Here is a 17,671-nt window from a genome sequence, read left to right on the forward strand (position 1 = left end):
TCACATACCATTCTGAGCTATACTAATAGCCTACTGTACATTATGAATACCTGGTTGACTATTTGCCTTTTGAGGAGAGTAACTTTCTAAATTATAACAACTTAACAGAAGTCCAGGGCTATAGTAGACGGATTATTGGTAATTTGTGATTATCCCATTGTGTAATGATCTTTAACATCACATAATGTTTTGAGAATTTTGAGCAACACTAATTTTATTTGATTTACTTTATTGAGTACTTGTTAACAGTAAAAAAGTATGGAGTCCTATCCCAAAGTCAAAACTCATTGTTAACTTAAACTTGAGTGCTTTGAATTACCCAGTCTGAAGTAATTCTCTTTGTACCTGAAAAATGGTTTTATTGAAATGTTTGAGAGAAAACATGTGTATCACAAGAAGCATATGACAAACATCTCGAGAGTATAAATCAAGTGTAAAAACAACAACATTTAGCAGGAAACCCACATTGCATGAGAAATATGTAATGCCACAGGTTGTTGTGTGGTTTGTTTGGTTTACTTGCTGTATACTGAACACTCCTTTTGATAGTCTAGCCTCCCATGGAGAGGTAACTGTGTGCTTTGGGTTTTTCCATCTCTCTTCTCGAGGAGGTAAGAGCTCATCAAACAGAGATGTATTCATAATGGACCGGACACTAGGATGATATTTGGTGTATTCCTAACTCAATCAGAACTTTTCTCATCGAAATGATAAAAGCCCTGCATGGTCCTATATTTCTTTCAGTTCCTACCCCACAGGAGACTAACCACTGTTTTCCTTCTGCTTCTCATTCCTAAACAAAGACATGAAATCTATGTTCAGACTTGCTTGGAGCTTACTTTCTGATTGTTGGCATTTCGGATTCTGGGGTCAATGTGGCTCTTACAGTTTCCCCTTAAAACCAGATTGTCGTTTAGGATTATATAAACTCTGCCGTCTGGGTTTCGGGTTTTCACTGAGAACGGCCTTCCCTCGATCGTCTTCTAGCTCCTGGGTAGAAGGAAATGACAAGGGTTAGATGTGACTATGACAATTCTCACGAGTAGGAACAGTGTGTTTTGTCTACAAATGTATGCGTCAAAAGTGATCATTGTTTTTTATAGTAAGATTTATTTATGTTATGTTGTCTCTATACTACCTTCACTTTATGGAGAGAAAAACATTATGCTTTAACTAAAGGTATATGAAAATATAAAACTCCATGACTTTAAGTCTCTAGAAGAGTGAAGTGGTTTGGTGTGCCCATAAGATATTCATGATAAATCTTTTATTTGAAAACCATATGCAGTTCGATGGTGCAGTTGAGTCGGCCCTGAGGGCGTAAGGAGAGCTGGTGCCTGCCACCACCCCTACCTGCATCAGTCGGAAGAGAGGGCCCTGAAGCTTGCCTGGACAAAACAGTGGAACTGGCCCTGTGGTATGAGTGTGAGTGTGCCAGATCTGGGGCCCTGAGAACATGAGAACTGGCCCCACTCCTTTCTGCAGGCTGCATTTGGCACGCTATCTGAGACAGCGCTGGAGAGCTCACCTGGATAGCCAGGATGAGGGAAAGTGGGCAGGTTCACCAACCCACCTATCACCAGCGTTCTGTGAGTTGACCCCCTCCAACATCCACCTCATCTATGAACCGTTGGAGCATGTGAAGTGGAAAAACCTAGAGAATCACGACACAGGACAGCAACAGGCTGTCCAGGAGAGCCCCCAAGACAGCCCCACTATCAAGTGTGAATTCCTTTTATTTTTAGTCTGTAATTATTTTAAGCATTAGAGAATTTTAATTCTAAGTTTGTACGCTCTACAAAGGAAATCCTTGCTGTTTCAATACATTGAAATGATTACTAATATAAGAGATGTTAGAAAAAGGCAAAAATGGAGGAAATCATATAGTAAATATTATGTATAATAAAGTTAAATTATATAAATACTTATATGAGCACTAACTGACTTATGTCTCAGTTGAATTCTCTCACAAGAGTAATATTTACAAGGATTTTAGTCTACATGTTCTCTGCTCTGATGGGAAAGCATTTCTTTTATTTAAAAAATGTGTTTGTTTATATTGCATGTGTATGTTTGTGTGTATATCTGTGTACTATGTGTGTGCAGTACCCATAAAGGCCAGAAGATGGTCCCATAATCCCTGGAACTGAAGTTACAGATGGTTGTGAGTCACCATGTGGGTGCTGGGAACTGAACCCAGGTCCTCTGCAAGAGCAATTAATGCTCTTACCTGCTGAGACAACAGCTCGCCAGCCCCAGGATTTCTTTCTTAGTTAACGTAGCTGTTCACTACATTTAACCATTTACACAAGTCTAATTGCCCTTCTTTTAAGATCTGTTCTTAGCGTCAAGTGATAAAGAACATAGTCAGTTTGCTTCTTGACAGGTATCAGAGCAACCTTTGCATCAAAACTCACTAAATTTTCTATTTGTCTGAAACCAAAATTCAAAATTCAAAAAAAGGTACATTAAACACTTTCCCCTGTAACTTGCATCATAGCAAAATTTATCAAACATGCTTTAGTATATTTGATACACTTACCTTGAACCCTTCTGCTGCTTTGAATCTTCTTTGCAGGTGTGTCTAAAATTAAAGATTTATAGTTAGAAACACTTGTGATTTCAGGTAAAAGTCAGGAGGCCATTGCAAAAGGCAAAAGGATAAGCAACCATTGCATACATGTTGTAGTCACTGGAGTAGTGAACTTACTGGTCCTTAGAATTTTACACTGACTGAGAAGTTATCTACTTCCCACACATCATAGCGAAAGCACACCAAAACACGGTGTTTTGCTGTGTCTTTTGGAGTCTGGTAATCTGTGCCATATTTTGCATGGAATAAATGAGTTTCACAATGAATACTTTTTGGTAAAATGTGTCACCACCTTCCAAGAAAGACACCCATATGTCAGTTGTTGTGTGTGTGCCTCTGAAATTTCTCACTACAGGCCCATAAACAGCTTAGAAATGTAGCAGTGTTGTCTTTCCCTAATTCCACTGCCCCTTCTGTGAAATCACTGGGAAATTAAATAGCTATAGATAATAAAACACTTTTCATTACTTTCTTTAACTTTTTTTACTTTTTGTGTGGGGTGTTTTAACTGCATGAGTGTCTGCGCACCACATGTGTGACTCATGTCTGCAGGGCACAGCAAAGGGTGTAGAGCTCATTGGACTAGAATTGCAGACAGTTGTGAGCTGCCGCGTGTGGGCTCAGACTCTGGAAGAGCAACCAGTGCTCTTAGCCACTGAGCCACCTCTCCAGCTCTGACATTTTTCATGTATAAGAGTTACACATGTTCATGCGGTTTGTGATTTATAGTTGAAACATAATCCTCTAGTCCTTTTAATATAACTCCTGGTGTGGCCATCTAGTGAGCCTATGGTCATGTTTTATCTTCATTTTGAGGGCATTTGGGATTAAAGACTGATTGGTTCCTGTGGATAAGAGGTAAATGTCCTTGAATTATAAAGTCTAAGTCATTACATGTCAGATAGACATTTTCTTTAACTGCATGTTTATTTTATAATAAAATAATGGTTTATAAAATATCATCACAATGAGATAGATGCAACTTTAAATACTGAATAAGGGTAGGGTTTATAGTGAGCTTATTAAATTCTACTTAATTGCAAATTGACTTCAGGATCAAGAAAAGTGTCTAGGTTCCCCCCTTTCAAATGAAAAACTGCTTTCTGATTCCCTTGCATACATTTGGTAGTGTCTGACGATTAAATATGTCAATTACCATTACTCTGCTATGACAGAATCCAAATTAGAAATGCTCAGTGAGGCTCATAAACATCTTAGAAGGAAGTTATAATAAAATGCAGAGCCAGAATTTGCTCTCCATGCTCTCAGATATCTCAAAATGAAAGAGCTTTAAGAAGTGACCCATTACAGAGGTGGGCGTGAGAGAGTAAACAGATACCTGAAGTCAATGGGATGCTTGTGCCTCAGTGGCAACTTGATGTTTAGAGAGCTAGAAAAAGAAGTCTAACGTTTTCAGTTAAGGCCTATATACTGTAATTATATTGCACATTGTGAATCTTTTAAAAGATTCATTTATTTATTATTTATGTGTATGTTCATATGTGTGAGTTTATATGCATCATGTGGGTGTAGTGACAGTGAAGACCAGAAGAGGGCATCAGAGGTCCCTGGAACTGGAGTTACAGGCAGTTGAAGGCTGCTACGTGCTGTTGAGAACCAAATCCCAGTACTTTGAGAGAGCAGTACATGTTCTTTCCTTCCCAGCTATCTCCCCAGGTCCACACGCCCCTTTTTAAGAAAAGAAAAATCCTGGGGAATATTGCACTAAGCCTTCTAAAGTGATACTCTTGAAACCCATGCCTTATGGATCTATGGGCAGTTCACATCCAGAGAAGCGAAAGAAACTCTGAGAGAAACAGATATAGACATAGCTTTATTAATTAAAGAGAAAGCAACATTTTCTTGGAATGTAGGTATATATTCTAAGAAGGGGAATCACTTCTTTACTAGTTAAAGTGCCATTTCAAAGAAAAATTTCAGAGTCTTAATAATTAAAGGAGGAGAAACATACTTACCCACAGTTTAAGTCTATGGAAATGAAACAATATAAATGAAGCAGGTTCTAATTAATTCTCTAAAAAGCACTGCCATTCCTCAAAGCTGCTGACTATAGCAAGGGTTAACAAGAAAAACAAAGAATTCAATTTATATTTCACAATGTGTTTGCTCTGGCTTCTAGGCCCTCTGCTTTTATGGCAGAGAATTGCTTAGTGATTCCTGTACTGTGTTACATCATCAAACACTCTTTGGCTTCATTACGGCCTAAGAATTTGCCATATGCCATTTCCTTTTGGAAGGAAACCATGTATTTTTCAGTATGTGTGTATACATACTAAAAAAATACATTGTTGGTTGAAAAAAATTATTGTTACAAATCCAGAAGTGTTATCTACATTAAAATAAGCAAAAATGACTTCCAGAAACATACAAGATCTTAAGAAGAGTTACATGGATATAGTTATACAATTTTTTAAAATTGTAAACAGGCCAGGCGGTGGTGGCACATGCCTTTAATCCCAGCACTCAGGAGGCAGAGGCAGGCGGATCTCTGTGAGTTTGAGGCTGGGCCAGGCTCCAAAACAATACAGAGAAACCCTGTCTTGTAAAAAACAAAAAAAAAATTGTAAACAGAACGCCATCTGAGCTGGATTTTAGATTAACATCAAATTTCAGGTGCCTTTCTTAATTTGTAATACACTATAAGAGCATACTTGTTGTATACATTTACTTGTACTCTGAATAATTTTTAGTCTGATGTTTCGTTGTTAGTAAATTGAATTAAAATGCATTTATTTAGCCATCAATGAGACAAATGATATTTAAAACCTTGGCTATTTTTGTTTGTTTGAATAAATATAATGGAGAGTTTGTATATTTTGAATCCTTTGTTTTTCTTTTGAAAGTAAGTCCATCTGACACAGGCCAAGAACATTCTGTACTTCAAATATTAATTTTATATGCTAAAGAATATATAATCCTGAGTATAGATTGTCACTCAAACAGTTAGCAGGAACATATATCCATTTGTAAGAATGCAGTTTTGGAAATGCAAGTTGCTAAAAGCAATGTTTATGCTTAACTACGCACCTACAGACTCCCCCAAACATGCCTGTCTTTGTCGTGGGTACAATGAATACGTTTTTGAAAATATGAAAAAAGTTTTTTCAAATTTAGGCTTCTCAACGCTAGCAAAATCACTCCTCTTGCATATAGTTAAAAAATCTGTCCAATTTTCTGTGTCAAGGCAAAAAGGTATTCATTGTTCCCCAGTTTGTATCTTGAAACTTTTTAAAGACTGTTTAACCAGCAATCACTTTGGGAAACAACCACTTACACACACCAGTCAATTTGCTGAAGACAGCTCACTGTGCTGTCTTCTTAACCTAATTAAGGAACAGCCTTCAGGCCCAGTCTTTAAAAAGCAGAAGCACTCCTCCATTGCCTGTTAAGGGGTTAGTGGTCAGGGTTTTACTAACCTCCCTGGAGCAGTCTTTTAATCTCCTCATCTTCAAATAAGTGACCATCGCCACCTTCAATGAACTTGGTGACCTTGGAGACCTCTGAGAGGGTACACGTTCACAGCAGAAATGGTTTCACTCAATAAAAAGAATTTGACATGACACATACTGCCATCTGCTCAATTAAGTACTCCAGACCACTGCTCAGCTCTTTCTAAGTTTTTGGTGTTGGCGCCAGGTACAGTGTTTTCATCAGCTGTTAATCAGTATACCAGGAGATAATCCACATAGCTACCACCTATTGGCCTGGACCCCGGTTTTGGACGAGCTCCTTATGCTGGTGTGGAATATGAACACTGGAGCAAGGTGGTGTAGACAGAGTGTCCAAAGCCTTCAAGCTGACTTTAGCCAGTGGGATACGCGGCTCAATGCCACACTCTCACTTTTCCAGACATACTGACCTTCTTGTATGAATTTCTGCAGTGTCTCCTCTGTTTCTCCACCTCCTGTAGAAATCCTGGTGTATTTTATCTCAGGACCTAAAGGAAAAAAGTGTGCTCAAACTCCTTTTGTAAAGGCAGAAAGGAAAAGGGTTTTAGACCATGTGGGCCTCACTCGGCAATCTAGAGTAAGCCAAGCCGGAGACTCTATGACAATGCTCGACTTGGCTTATGTTAAAATACAAGGCGAAGACTGTGCTTGCAGAATGTATAAGTAAAATACATAGAAAATGAAATTTAGAATTTTGGGTTAGTTTGTAGATGTGAGCCTCATACAAAATATACTGAATTTGTCATCTTGGTATGTAGATGTATAGATTTTTAATATTAATGGAAACCCAAGAAAAGTTCTTCCTACTATTCAATAACTCAGTAACAACTGTAAACTAAAGGCAGAATGTCATAAAGCACATATGTATACACAGAGTAAAAATGCAAGTTTACAAACATATCTACAAGAAAGTCTCAGAGTAAGAAACAGGAAACACGTTTATAATACTGTATTTTTTCTTTGCAAAAAGAAAATGGGAAACAGAGTAACTTAATAGTCACCATGATAAAGGCTAAGTTTATGTAACGCACATACTTTAGGGTTAGTATAACTTGTGTTTACAATGTGAGTACAGCTCAAGTGTGGAATTAAAAATACCTGTAATGATTCGTTCTTCCCGGGTCTGCTTTTCAGTTATTTCAACAGGAACCCCATCTATGATTTTGGTGTACTTTTTAATGACTGGCTCTGAAGATGGAGAAAGAAAACCATGTGTGACTTACCCTCTTATGGTGTTTATACTTCCCAGAGCTAGAGATTTTAATCAAGAATGTGTTTCTTAACAACACACTTCTTTAAGAGTCAATTGCAGCCATTGTTGGAACAGACTGTGACTACATTCCGACCAGTCTGAGCAATGCTTGGGTCTCAGGTGAGTGAGAGGGTTTAGCTGGCAAGCTGAGTCTGCCATTGGACAAGAAATTCTACAATAAAACCTAGTGCTGGCTTATTAGTGCAGTCCCTAAAAAGGTTAGTGCATTTTTGTTTTAGTGTGTGTGTGTGTGAGCGTGTGTGCACGTGTGTGTGGGTGTGTGCATGTGTGTATACAAGTGCTCACCATGTTGTGCCCATGGAGGTCAGAAGATGGCTTGATGTTTTCTCCATGTGGGACCCCGGGATCTAACACAGATGTCAGGTTTGGGGGAAGCTGTCTTTCCCTGCTGACCCACCTCACCAGCCCCCTTCTGTTTTGAGAACAATGTGTCTTTTGTGTTTACATTGCTGTAATCATTATATTTCCTGGTTACCACTTGCATATTCCTAAGAAGTGGTCCAGGGGCTTAATTCTTAAATTATAACTGAACCCACTTAAAAATGAGCTACATTGTATCCTTGATTAGCTAGCGAAATGCTGGTAAAATGCTGGGGTAAAATGAAAATCAAGAGAAGATCAGCTGTTTGATAATTCCAAACCAACTCTATTTTAAAATGTCACAGAGATGACACCAGCAAAGGCACAGGACATACCTCCGTGGATGACTTCTGTCACCGTTTCGCCTTCTTTAATGAGTTTGAAGTCAGGTTCTCCTTCAATGTGGATCTTTGTCATTGCAGGTCCTGAGACATTGTTTTAGGAGACAGATTAGCGCATTAAAGCAGCCACTTACATTAGCCCAAGTAAGTTTATTTCCACATTTCTTGTTATATAGACATCAGTGCTTCTGGTTTTATGAAATCAGTTTTAAGCATTTCCCGTTGCTTTTAGGTTAGACAACATTTAAGAAAACAAATGATTCAGCCACATTTGTTTATGTTGCCAACCCACCCACCCACCTGCTTTCGCATTTATGGTGATGCACGAGAAAGCTGTGCACCCCATCACCTCTGTTAGTGGGTGTAAGGAATGACGACACGAAGTATTTTATGTAGCTTTCTCTGGGAATCAAGTAACAGTACAAATTGGAGTCGCTTGAGTGACAAATGGTTTAAATCACACTTTACCATGGGATATCATCTGCCAATCTTTGCTAAAATACTGCATTTAATTTTTTTATCACTCATGACCTTAAACTTTTATTTCAGATCATATGACTGAACATTAAAAATGTAATATACTTACCTTGAAGATGATGAGTTTTAGGCTTCAAAGAAAACCGACTTGAGTACTTACCTTGACTAAGAGAAGGATACAAACAACAACATGGGCTTATTAAGCTACACAGCCCTTCAAATGCACGGTGGGCTGGATTTGACTTGCAAAATGATTTTGTTCCCAGAGAAAATCAGTTGGAATGTTAGGAAGCCAACTGCTACATTAGTCAATCAGGGATGTTTTATACAGGAGTGAGAATTACTCAATTCAGTACATTTAACTTGTACTTTTCAATAGCTGAATGGAGTTATCATTATCTTTGAGAGGACTGATTTGCTTTTTTGGAAATCATCAAAGTACACCATCACCCAGAAACTAAGTAATAAATAATGAGAGAAAGAAAACCATTTTATCAACCATAAGTATTTCAAGCCAAATTGAAATTCTGGAAGCACCTTCTACTACTAAATATTACTACAAAGGAAGGTGTTTTACTAAATAATTCTTTTTTGTATATTTATGTGATAGCTTGGAATAATATCCAGCACAGTGACTATTGTTCACTTAATTCTTAATTCTGAATTTTGGTTTAATGTCTTTTTGACAAAAAGATTCTAAGAGTATGTCTTGGACTCTAATGCATTTAGTAAAAACTAGAAAAGCGTCAATGAATTCACAGAGTTCAAAGACTGAAAGGGGAATGAGAGTATTGAATGGGGAGCTGTGGCTGTTTGCCAAGAGGAGTGTTTGTTTCTTCTGTTGTGCTACACATGAGTGTCACTTTACAGTTTTACACTAAAGAATATTTACAGATGAGACAACCCATCTCCATCCAGATCATGAGGAAGAAGACAGGTAGACTGATGTTCAGCATGCTCCCACCTGAAGAAAGAATGATCTATAGAGCCCGGCTGACAAAGACTGGGGTGAACATGAGTTGAATGAAGAGGCATGGAAGGAGAGGCCTTGAAAATGGGAACATGCACATGTGAATGACTTCAGCTTTGGAAGCTGTGTGTTAGTTATAGGGACATTTTATTGACTATGACTTTTTAAAAAATCCATTGTGTTTGGCTAAAATCCTTTGATCATTTGTCACTGACATGATTAACATACACTGTCAGCAAAACACTTTAAAGTTAAACACCAATTTCTCCTCATCAACAGGTACAAAAACATGAAATGATTGGATTTTTTAAAAACTAAGCACAAATTTTAAAGGATAACTCAACTATAGACCCAAGAAAGAATGATATCCATGGCTAGTCAGGTAGAGAATTGACCTTATGTTTTCAATGAGTTTAAGTTAGGGTTACTTTAAAGGGAAGAGACACATATAATTTGAGTTGCCATCTCATGCCACAGAATGAAAAACAAACCCAAATTCAAGAGTAATTAGAACAATGAAGTCCCCAAGATTAAATTAAAGGCATAATCTGTCCCTCCTTTAAAAGATTGTTTTCATCTTTCTCATGGAAGAAAGACAACACGTGTGTTCTTTGTGGCAAATTCTGCTGCAACATGCATAAATGTGAACACTGGTATTTAAGTTTGATCTTAGAGATAATAAAAATGCATGAAATCAAGGTAGTAACCAAGAGGTTGATATCAGCTAACAAAGTAAGTATAGAAAGAAAAGAGACATTTGAAATATAAGAGGTATATATTTACTACATATGTATATAAAATAGGTTCAGAGTTGAAATTAAGGATACGGGACTTGACTCACTAAACAACACTATTTCTTTTTCTGTTTTGGCAATCTAAGTTTTAACCTATATCATTTCTGTTTGTAATTTTTACGTGTTTCATTAATGTACACTTTCTATACCCTCCTAGGTTGTTCATTGAGAAAAATTCTTGCATATTTTTGAAATTTTTTTCCTTTAGTGGCATAAAGGAGATTGTGAGGTGGTGATTGGAAATTAAAGAGTGTATTTTAGGAAGGAATCTGCAGCAAAAATATTTATGATTAATTTGTTCAGTGATCATCCGGGTTCTAGTGTTGACATAACCTCAATTAAATGAAAATAAATACAAGCAAATGTACTGAAAATATTAGGGATGCACCATCTACTTTGCTTTAAAAAATATTGCACTCCACAATCTGCAATTAACAAGCATGCTGTTTGTAAAGAAATATTTAGCATGTTAGTTTCAAAAAGAATGTGGGTATATTCAAAGAAATGAGTTGATTACATGGTACTTGTTTTCAGAGTGGAAGGAACCATGGAGAACGTTCACTTTTACCTTCAGTTTTGGTAATAGGCTGAAGACTGCCATGAATGACTTTAATTTTTGGTTCCACGAGTTTGGTTATAATTTTAGTTGCTGAAAATGTAGAAAGTGGAGCGTGAACAAAGTTTACATAGAAACAACTCCAATGAAGTTGTCCCTTTTGGTCTTTCTAAGGTGTTCAGTTATCAGCTATGGGGCTGTTTTCAGGCTGTCTCAGGCAATGTTCACGGCACATTACTGTCTTCTCGTGTCCAGATGCTGACTCCTGCAGGCCAGTGACTTGACTATGTTCCAGAGAAGGGAAGCACTAGCTAGAGGAAGCATCCTACCTAGAAATCTACCACTCTGCAGCGCACCACTAACACTCTGACTTTCCTCTGTGCTTCTTGAAAATACTGGCTGCGTGGCAACAGGAGACAAATAAACATGATTAATTTCATGCAATTCATAATACCTTAAATTGCATCGTCAGATTCTCAGTTAAAAGAAGGATGTGGAAAGAAAAGAACCCCTGAAATACTCCCATGCATTTGGTATAGAGGAGAAAATATGGAAAAGGACATAATTCACAGTTCTAGATGAGAATAAATTTCAGCCAGGAAGTCACGAGCTTTCTGCAAGAAATACGATGTGATCACCATTTAATTTGCAGCCTCATTATGATAATTTTAACATAAGGTTTTGTGGTGAATGTACATCATCTCCTGAGTGAGGTTGTCATGGGTTTCAGTTGTACAGTTTTATTGGATGACCCAGGTCATTGGGTCATTCCTAAGTAGAGGCCATAAAAGATGATCCTAGTAGAAGACTTCAATCACAACACAATTGTGACACACAGGGTTGTAGCATAACATGCGTTTCTGTCAGTCTCAGGCCTTGCTCTCACCTGCTAGGCTGTATCAACCTTTTGAGTTGGGATGCGTGCTAGGCCTTTATGGGGACTGTTTTCAATCATAACAGTTTGGAAACTCAAATTATAAAACTCTAAAATGTATCAAATTTGTGTTTTCAATTCTCGATCCCACAAGTGGTTCTGCCACACAGGACTCTCCCCCTGGAACGCCCAGAGACCCCTGCTGCTATTGTTCAAGTGAAATAATCAGTCACTTCTAGAAGTGTTGCTTGGTGCTGAGGAATTGAACGTCAGGATTTTGAGTTTGTTGGTAGTTTTGCTTATGTGAAGGCTTAAATCATCTGGACCGGTCTACAGATTTCCTGATTTTTGCCCTTCTCTACATAAGATATTTTGGTTTTGACAACTTATAACAAAGTGCTCCCTGATAAAAATTTAGGATGTGAGATATTTTGGGGGCACAAGAAGGCACTAACACACCTGCAGAACTATTAGAGAGAAGGTAGCAAATGAACCTGAATGTGGACTCTTCGCTTTAAACCACCTGAACCTCTATTTGCAACAGTCCACCTTGGGTTGTAAACCCCGGAGCTACTTATGGCTGCTGAGTGGGCCGGAAAATTACTTCATTTGCATAATTTTGCAATCATAATTAATGAAATACTGTAAGAGTATTTTAGTTCATTATAAACAAAATACTGTGTTGTCATCTATAGCCAATAGTGGAACTGATATGGGTAAATGGGGAAGGATAAACAATATTTTTGTAAAGATTTATAGCATGGGGGATTCACATATCTGTTGAACAGAGGCCGTGGAGTACTCCTGTATTTGTTATATGGTGTGTTTTTTTTTTCCGTGGCTGGAATTTAGAGCATCCTAAATAATCATGGTTCCAATGGAATGGAATCCCTAAGACATTTCTGAAAGCCTGGCCCTGGGATTGCAGAGGTAATACCAGGTGGAGAAGCAGACATTTTGTTTTGCTCCAGATATTGACTTTTTTCCCTTTTTCATGTCTAGTATTCATTTTAAGGAAAATGTTCACAATCAGATAACTGAATATTCATGGCATAAAGCAGAATACATTTCTAGTCAGAATAAATGTGAGCAAAGTAATATTTTAGCGTACATGACTGTTTTTTTTTGTGGAAGAGCCAAAACAAAATGAAAAGAACTTCAGCTTTAAAAGCTACAGTGAAGGAAAGAGGGGAGGGGAGACCATAATGAAGAAGTTATTTGATGACTGACAGCAGCATTTATGGTGAGAGCGAAATGTCTTTTGCCGTTGTTAGGTAGTTGAATTTTGATCTTGATAATCTGGTAGTGTAGGGGATTAAGAAAATCACTTAGACTTGGGGTTCCTTTGCCCCGTTTTGGATGTGGTAGAATTAGGATTTGTCTGCACAGGTTAGGCAGGGTGAGTGGCCTTCCTTTGCTAAACTATCCTTGTACCCACTTACTAACTTTCCCACATAGTTCTGGGGTGTCTTCTCGCAATCTGCCCTTTTGTATGCCCTCTTCTCATTTATTCCCCCTCATTTCAGATAATCTGTCACTCTTGTTTCCAATTAGAAGAGGCGTGGTACTATAGAATTGGAGGGTGTGACCAAGTCTATGAGGTCTCCTCCAGATCTCAAGCCCTGTTTGAAGGACAGTGAGTTTTGCAGGATTTGGAATTCTAAATACCAGATTATCAGCAGTCTTTGTGTATACAAAGAGACTTATTCCCCTTTTATTCGCACATCACCCCCATTTGTAGCCCAAACTGTGCATATACTTACTGTAGACAGTCATGGGGATTTCTTTGAAGGTGCTGCCACGAACAAACTAAAAATAAAGGTTCATGTTTAGTAACATAAAATACCTTGCACACCAAGGACATTGTGATTCTAGCTAAAATAAAAACAGCTAAGGGGACTCAATGGAAATGAAGTCATGTCAGGTAGTATAAAAGCCACCAGGTATGCTACTAATTATTTTAAGGCTATAAAATAATTAATCCACTGCCAGGTATATGTGTTGTGCTGTATTTTTCCTGTTTACTGCATTATACAAAATGCTATACTAAAACTAAGCTATAGTAATTTCTAGTTTTTGTGTTAACCCTACATCTACTCAACATACTAGAAATAAGATCCAACAGCATTCTGTACCTTGATTTGGATGTATTTTATCAGTTTGTTCAGTATTTCCAAGAGCTGATCATTTCCAACTGGAATGTCTACGGAGACAAATATTCAATGGCTATGGTAAGAAAATGGGCGACCAAAACCGCGTTCGTGTTGAACAGTCCTAGTCTATCAACACAATCAGTACAGACCTGCTGGATACAGGAGTTTATCCACGACGTGAATGACTCCATTTGTTGTCATGATGTCAGTTTCTTTGGACTTCAACTCGTTCACCAGAAGTGTCTCATTTACCTTTGAAAATTAGGGGGAATGTTAAGGAGAAACTGTGTGGAATCCACCTAATAATGATGAGCACTTTATAAGTCCCTTGCTGTAACTTACTCCTTTCAGATAGATTTTGCTTCCCTGTGTAGTCTTCAGGATATTGGTGACTCCAGGCTCAAAGCCCTTTCCAATATAAACCCCTGGGGTCAGGTGGTAAAGAATGATGTTTTGGAGGGCATTTTTATCTCCTGCAGGAAAAGACAGAGGTTTGATTTAATGATGTGTTGCTTCTCTGACATTTTGATACAAGACTAAGTGTAGGGAGAGAGATCCAGGTACCAGTGCCGCTGACCACGCCCGTTTTGGGCCTGGCTATAGGTGGGTACTGGGTGTGGGAAAAAGAAAGAGGTTAGAAGCACTCTCTCTCTTTTCTGGGTTCGGTCTAGGTACTGTTCACACCTGTAGCCAGACCAAAAACGGGTGTGGTCAGCAGTATGGGTACCTGGATCTCTCCCTACAACTAAGGAATAAAATAAGAATAAAACATTTCGTTGTCTCTGTTTTCCCAGTTCTCTGTTTCTCACAACGTCAGTTTTTTCAAGTGGATGCTAATGCTTTACCAAAACGTTAGTCATTTCAATCAACTCAAACTATGCCAATTAGTCTTGCAATTATGACAGTTCCCTTTTATATCACACAATTGTGTCTTTCCATAAATTATGGTATGACAGTAAGCAGTTTATGAATAAACATTAATGAATGGTTCTCCTCACATCCCAAGTAGGATAAAGGAAACCAGGGGTGAGGCTGAGGGGCTTTCTTTTCTTTTCTTAAATACAGGCAGAAAAGCTGGAGGAAGAGCCAAGATTCTGAATTCGAGGGGTGACTATCTGCCATTGCCAATACCCACCAATCAGAATCTCCCTTTCTTCATTTCCAATATCCACCAATCAGAATCTCCCTTTCTTCATTTCCAATACCCACCAATCAGAATCTCTCTTTCTTCATTTGTCATTCCCTTGAAGGCATCATTGGTCGGTGCAAACAAGGTCCAGTCTCCAGGCTGTGTTAGAAGATCTTTCAAGTCAGCAGCTTCCAGGAGGCTGAGGAAGATGCTAAACACAGAGCATGTGCGTTTAATTTAGTACGTGTCAGATGTAGGTTAACTCAGCCACGCTGTACAGAGTAGGGTGGGATCCATGTACACATTTTCATGTGTTTAAATGCAATTTCCCTGTGAAGTAAGATGCCTAATGGGGAAATGATGAAATAGTTTATAAATTTCTCCACCTCTTGTTTTCTTTTAAAATTATCAGTCACATTTTATGTGACACAAAACTTTGTTTCATTTGATACTTTATTGGAGAGTTTTATTATATTATCAATTTTAAAGAAACTATTATAAGGAAAATCTCAACTATTGCAGTCCAGATACACGAAAGAGGGCCTAGGCTCTTCCCCAAATGATTGATGTTCTTTGGTGCACCTCAGGGCCTCACTATCCTTGGGGAGTGTGTGGGGGGCTGGTGGGGGACATGGGAAGATGGGAGGGCAAGGGAATGGGGGGATTGATATGTAAAATAAGATTGTTTCTAAAATTAAAAAGAAAGAAAAGAAAAGAAGAATCCCGAGGAGTAAATCAGACTATTAGATTTTGCTTACCCACCAAATCATACAATGACTCCCCAGGAACAGACCAAATAGATCTGGGAAAATGTATTAATTTAAAAACATTTGTATGTATTTTTTATATTTCTTTTAGAATTTCATCTTCAAGAACTGTGTTTATGACATTTTCACCTCTCCATCTCCCTCTCTTGTGTTGCCACCTCTACTGACTCTTCAAACTCATGACCTCCTGTTCCTTAAGTACACACACACACACACACACACACACACACACACACACACACACACACACACTCGTATACATAAACACAGACTGCTGAGTCCCTTTAGTGGTGCTGATATGCACATGTGTTGAGGGCGGGTATGGGGTTAGATAACCTCTTAGGCTGCTCCTCACTGCAGCGGATGGATTTTCCCTCTCTTACCAGTCATTAATTGCCTGTAATTCTCTAGGGGAGTAGGTGTGTGAAATTTCCCCCTTTCACACTAATGTGTCACCTGTTATTGTCTTTGTGAAGGTCTTATTTAGGTGATCACGTTGTTGTTGTTGTTGCTAGTGAGCTCCTCTGTCCTATAGAGAAGACACTGTCTCACAGCAAGCATCCTGATCCTCTGGTTCCTACACTCTTTCTTTCCTTATTCTAAGACATTTGTTGAGCTTGGGTGTTGGGGTTGTGTCCCCGATGTAGTTAGGCAATACCATAAGCTGAGTGCTTCTTGGGATAGCACCAGCAGGGCTTGTCCTTCTGTGCGGGTACAGCTGGTAGACTTACCTGAAGCGCTTATCCTGCCTCAGCTTGTCATGCAGGGATTTCTCTGCTGGTTGTATGATCTCTCGGAATATGTGGATGGCACCATTCCTGCCCTGCTTGCTTCCTCTCACCATGCATGAATTTTCAATGCAGATAGCCTAGGGGAGCGAAGAAGGACCCGTGATGCCCTTTCGTGTGCATGATCTGAGCCAGCCCTCCTAAGAAGGCAGTGGACTGATGGAACCAGAGCAAACAGCTCTCTCTTGTTTGTAGTGTCCTGTAGCTTTACTGTGTGCCCTCCTCCGGTCCTGTAGTGTCCTGTGACTTTACTGTGTGCCCTCCTCCAGTCCTGTAGTGTCCTGTAACTTTACTGTGTACCCTCCTCCGGTCCTACCGCTAGCCAAGCTGCCGTATGCATGCATCGGGCCTGTGCATTGTATAGCAGACTGCAGGTTGTGTGGAATTCTACTTCTGTTTTTTTTTCTGGCATCCTATTCTATGTCTAGCTTCTCTGTGTACTCTGTATGTTAATATTAGCTATAAATTTCCACAATTCAGTGCTTCTTGTGATCCTCACATTTGCTATATTGTTTTGACAGTAAGACCAATCAGTTATATGTCTAGTCCTTAATTTATTTCCAGCTTTTAAAAAAATGAATAAATCCGTGTTTGATTTAATATACACATATATATCGTTTAATGTATGCAGAAGTAAAATTTAATGTGTGTACATGTATAATTTGCTGTATGCATATGTATGATCCAGTGTGTATAGATGCATAATTTAATATATGTGCATATATAATTGAGAGTGAAACTAATTTGCTGAATTATTTAAAATGTGTGCCTTGCCATTCAGTCTCTAGGTAATGCTTCCCTTTGCACAAAGCCTTTTGGCTGCACTGTAATTCCAACAGTCAATATTTCTAGGAAAATTCCTGCAAGATACACTACTTTCACTTCATTTCATAGGATTCAGAAATCTGTATGGGCCATTACAAATTCATCATGATAATCATTCAAAAGAAATTCTGTTGTTGAATGGAGATACCACAGTAGGGGATACCCTACATGTTTAACTCAACATAAAGGCTGATTATATGTCATACACAGTGCATTGGTGCATTCTCCTAATTGTCTTTCTTTGAGCTGTCCTCATCTCTGATCATATTAAATTTTATAGTCACCTTCATGAGTCTGAGGA

At 38.5% G+C, this 17,671-nt stretch overlaps 1 protein-coding gene across 4 annotated transcripts in view; it reads right to left on the bottom strand.

Moving 5' to 3' along the window:
- Positions 1-212: 212 nt before the first annotated feature.
- Postn (periostin) overlaps positions 213-17,671 on the bottom strand; it is a 30,779-nt gene continuing 13,320 nt past the window's right edge. Inside the window, exons 11-23 of one of the 4 annotated variants that reach the window (XM_005077466.4) lie at positions 16,489-16,625; positions 15,071-15,201; positions 14,204-14,334; positions 14,011-14,113; positions 13,844-13,911; positions 13,472-13,517; positions 10,847-10,927; positions 8,032-8,121; positions 7,162-7,251; positions 6,474-6,551; positions 6,031-6,114; positions 2,543-2,584; positions 213-990 (exon numbers count right to left, since the gene is read on the bottom strand). In XM_005077466.4, the coding sequence (XP_005077523.1) occupies positions 953-990; positions 2,543-2,584; positions 6,031-6,114; positions 6,474-6,551; positions 7,162-7,251; positions 8,032-8,121; positions 10,847-10,927; positions 13,472-13,517; positions 13,844-13,911; positions 14,011-14,113; positions 14,204-14,334; positions 15,071-15,201; positions 16,489-16,625 (1,119 nt within the window). In that variant the 3' untranslated portion in view covers positions 213-952. The remainder of the gene's footprint in view (positions 991-2,542; positions 2,585-6,030; positions 6,115-6,473; positions 6,552-7,161; positions 7,252-8,031; positions 8,122-10,846; positions 10,928-13,471; positions 13,518-13,843; positions 13,912-14,010; positions 14,114-14,203; positions 14,335-15,070; positions 15,202-16,488; positions 16,626-17,671) is intronic. The other 3 variants (XM_005077467.4, XM_005077468.4, XM_005077469.4) reach the window with 3 other exon arrangements.

Source organism: Mesocricetus auratus, unplaced genomic scaffold (genome assembly GCF_017639785.1).
Source record: "Mesocricetus auratus isolate SY011 unplaced genomic scaffold, BCM_Maur_2.0 Super-Scaffold_100011, whole genome shotgun sequence".
Lineage (NCBI taxonomy): Eukaryota > Metazoa > Chordata > Mammalia > Rodentia > Cricetidae > Mesocricetus > Mesocricetus auratus.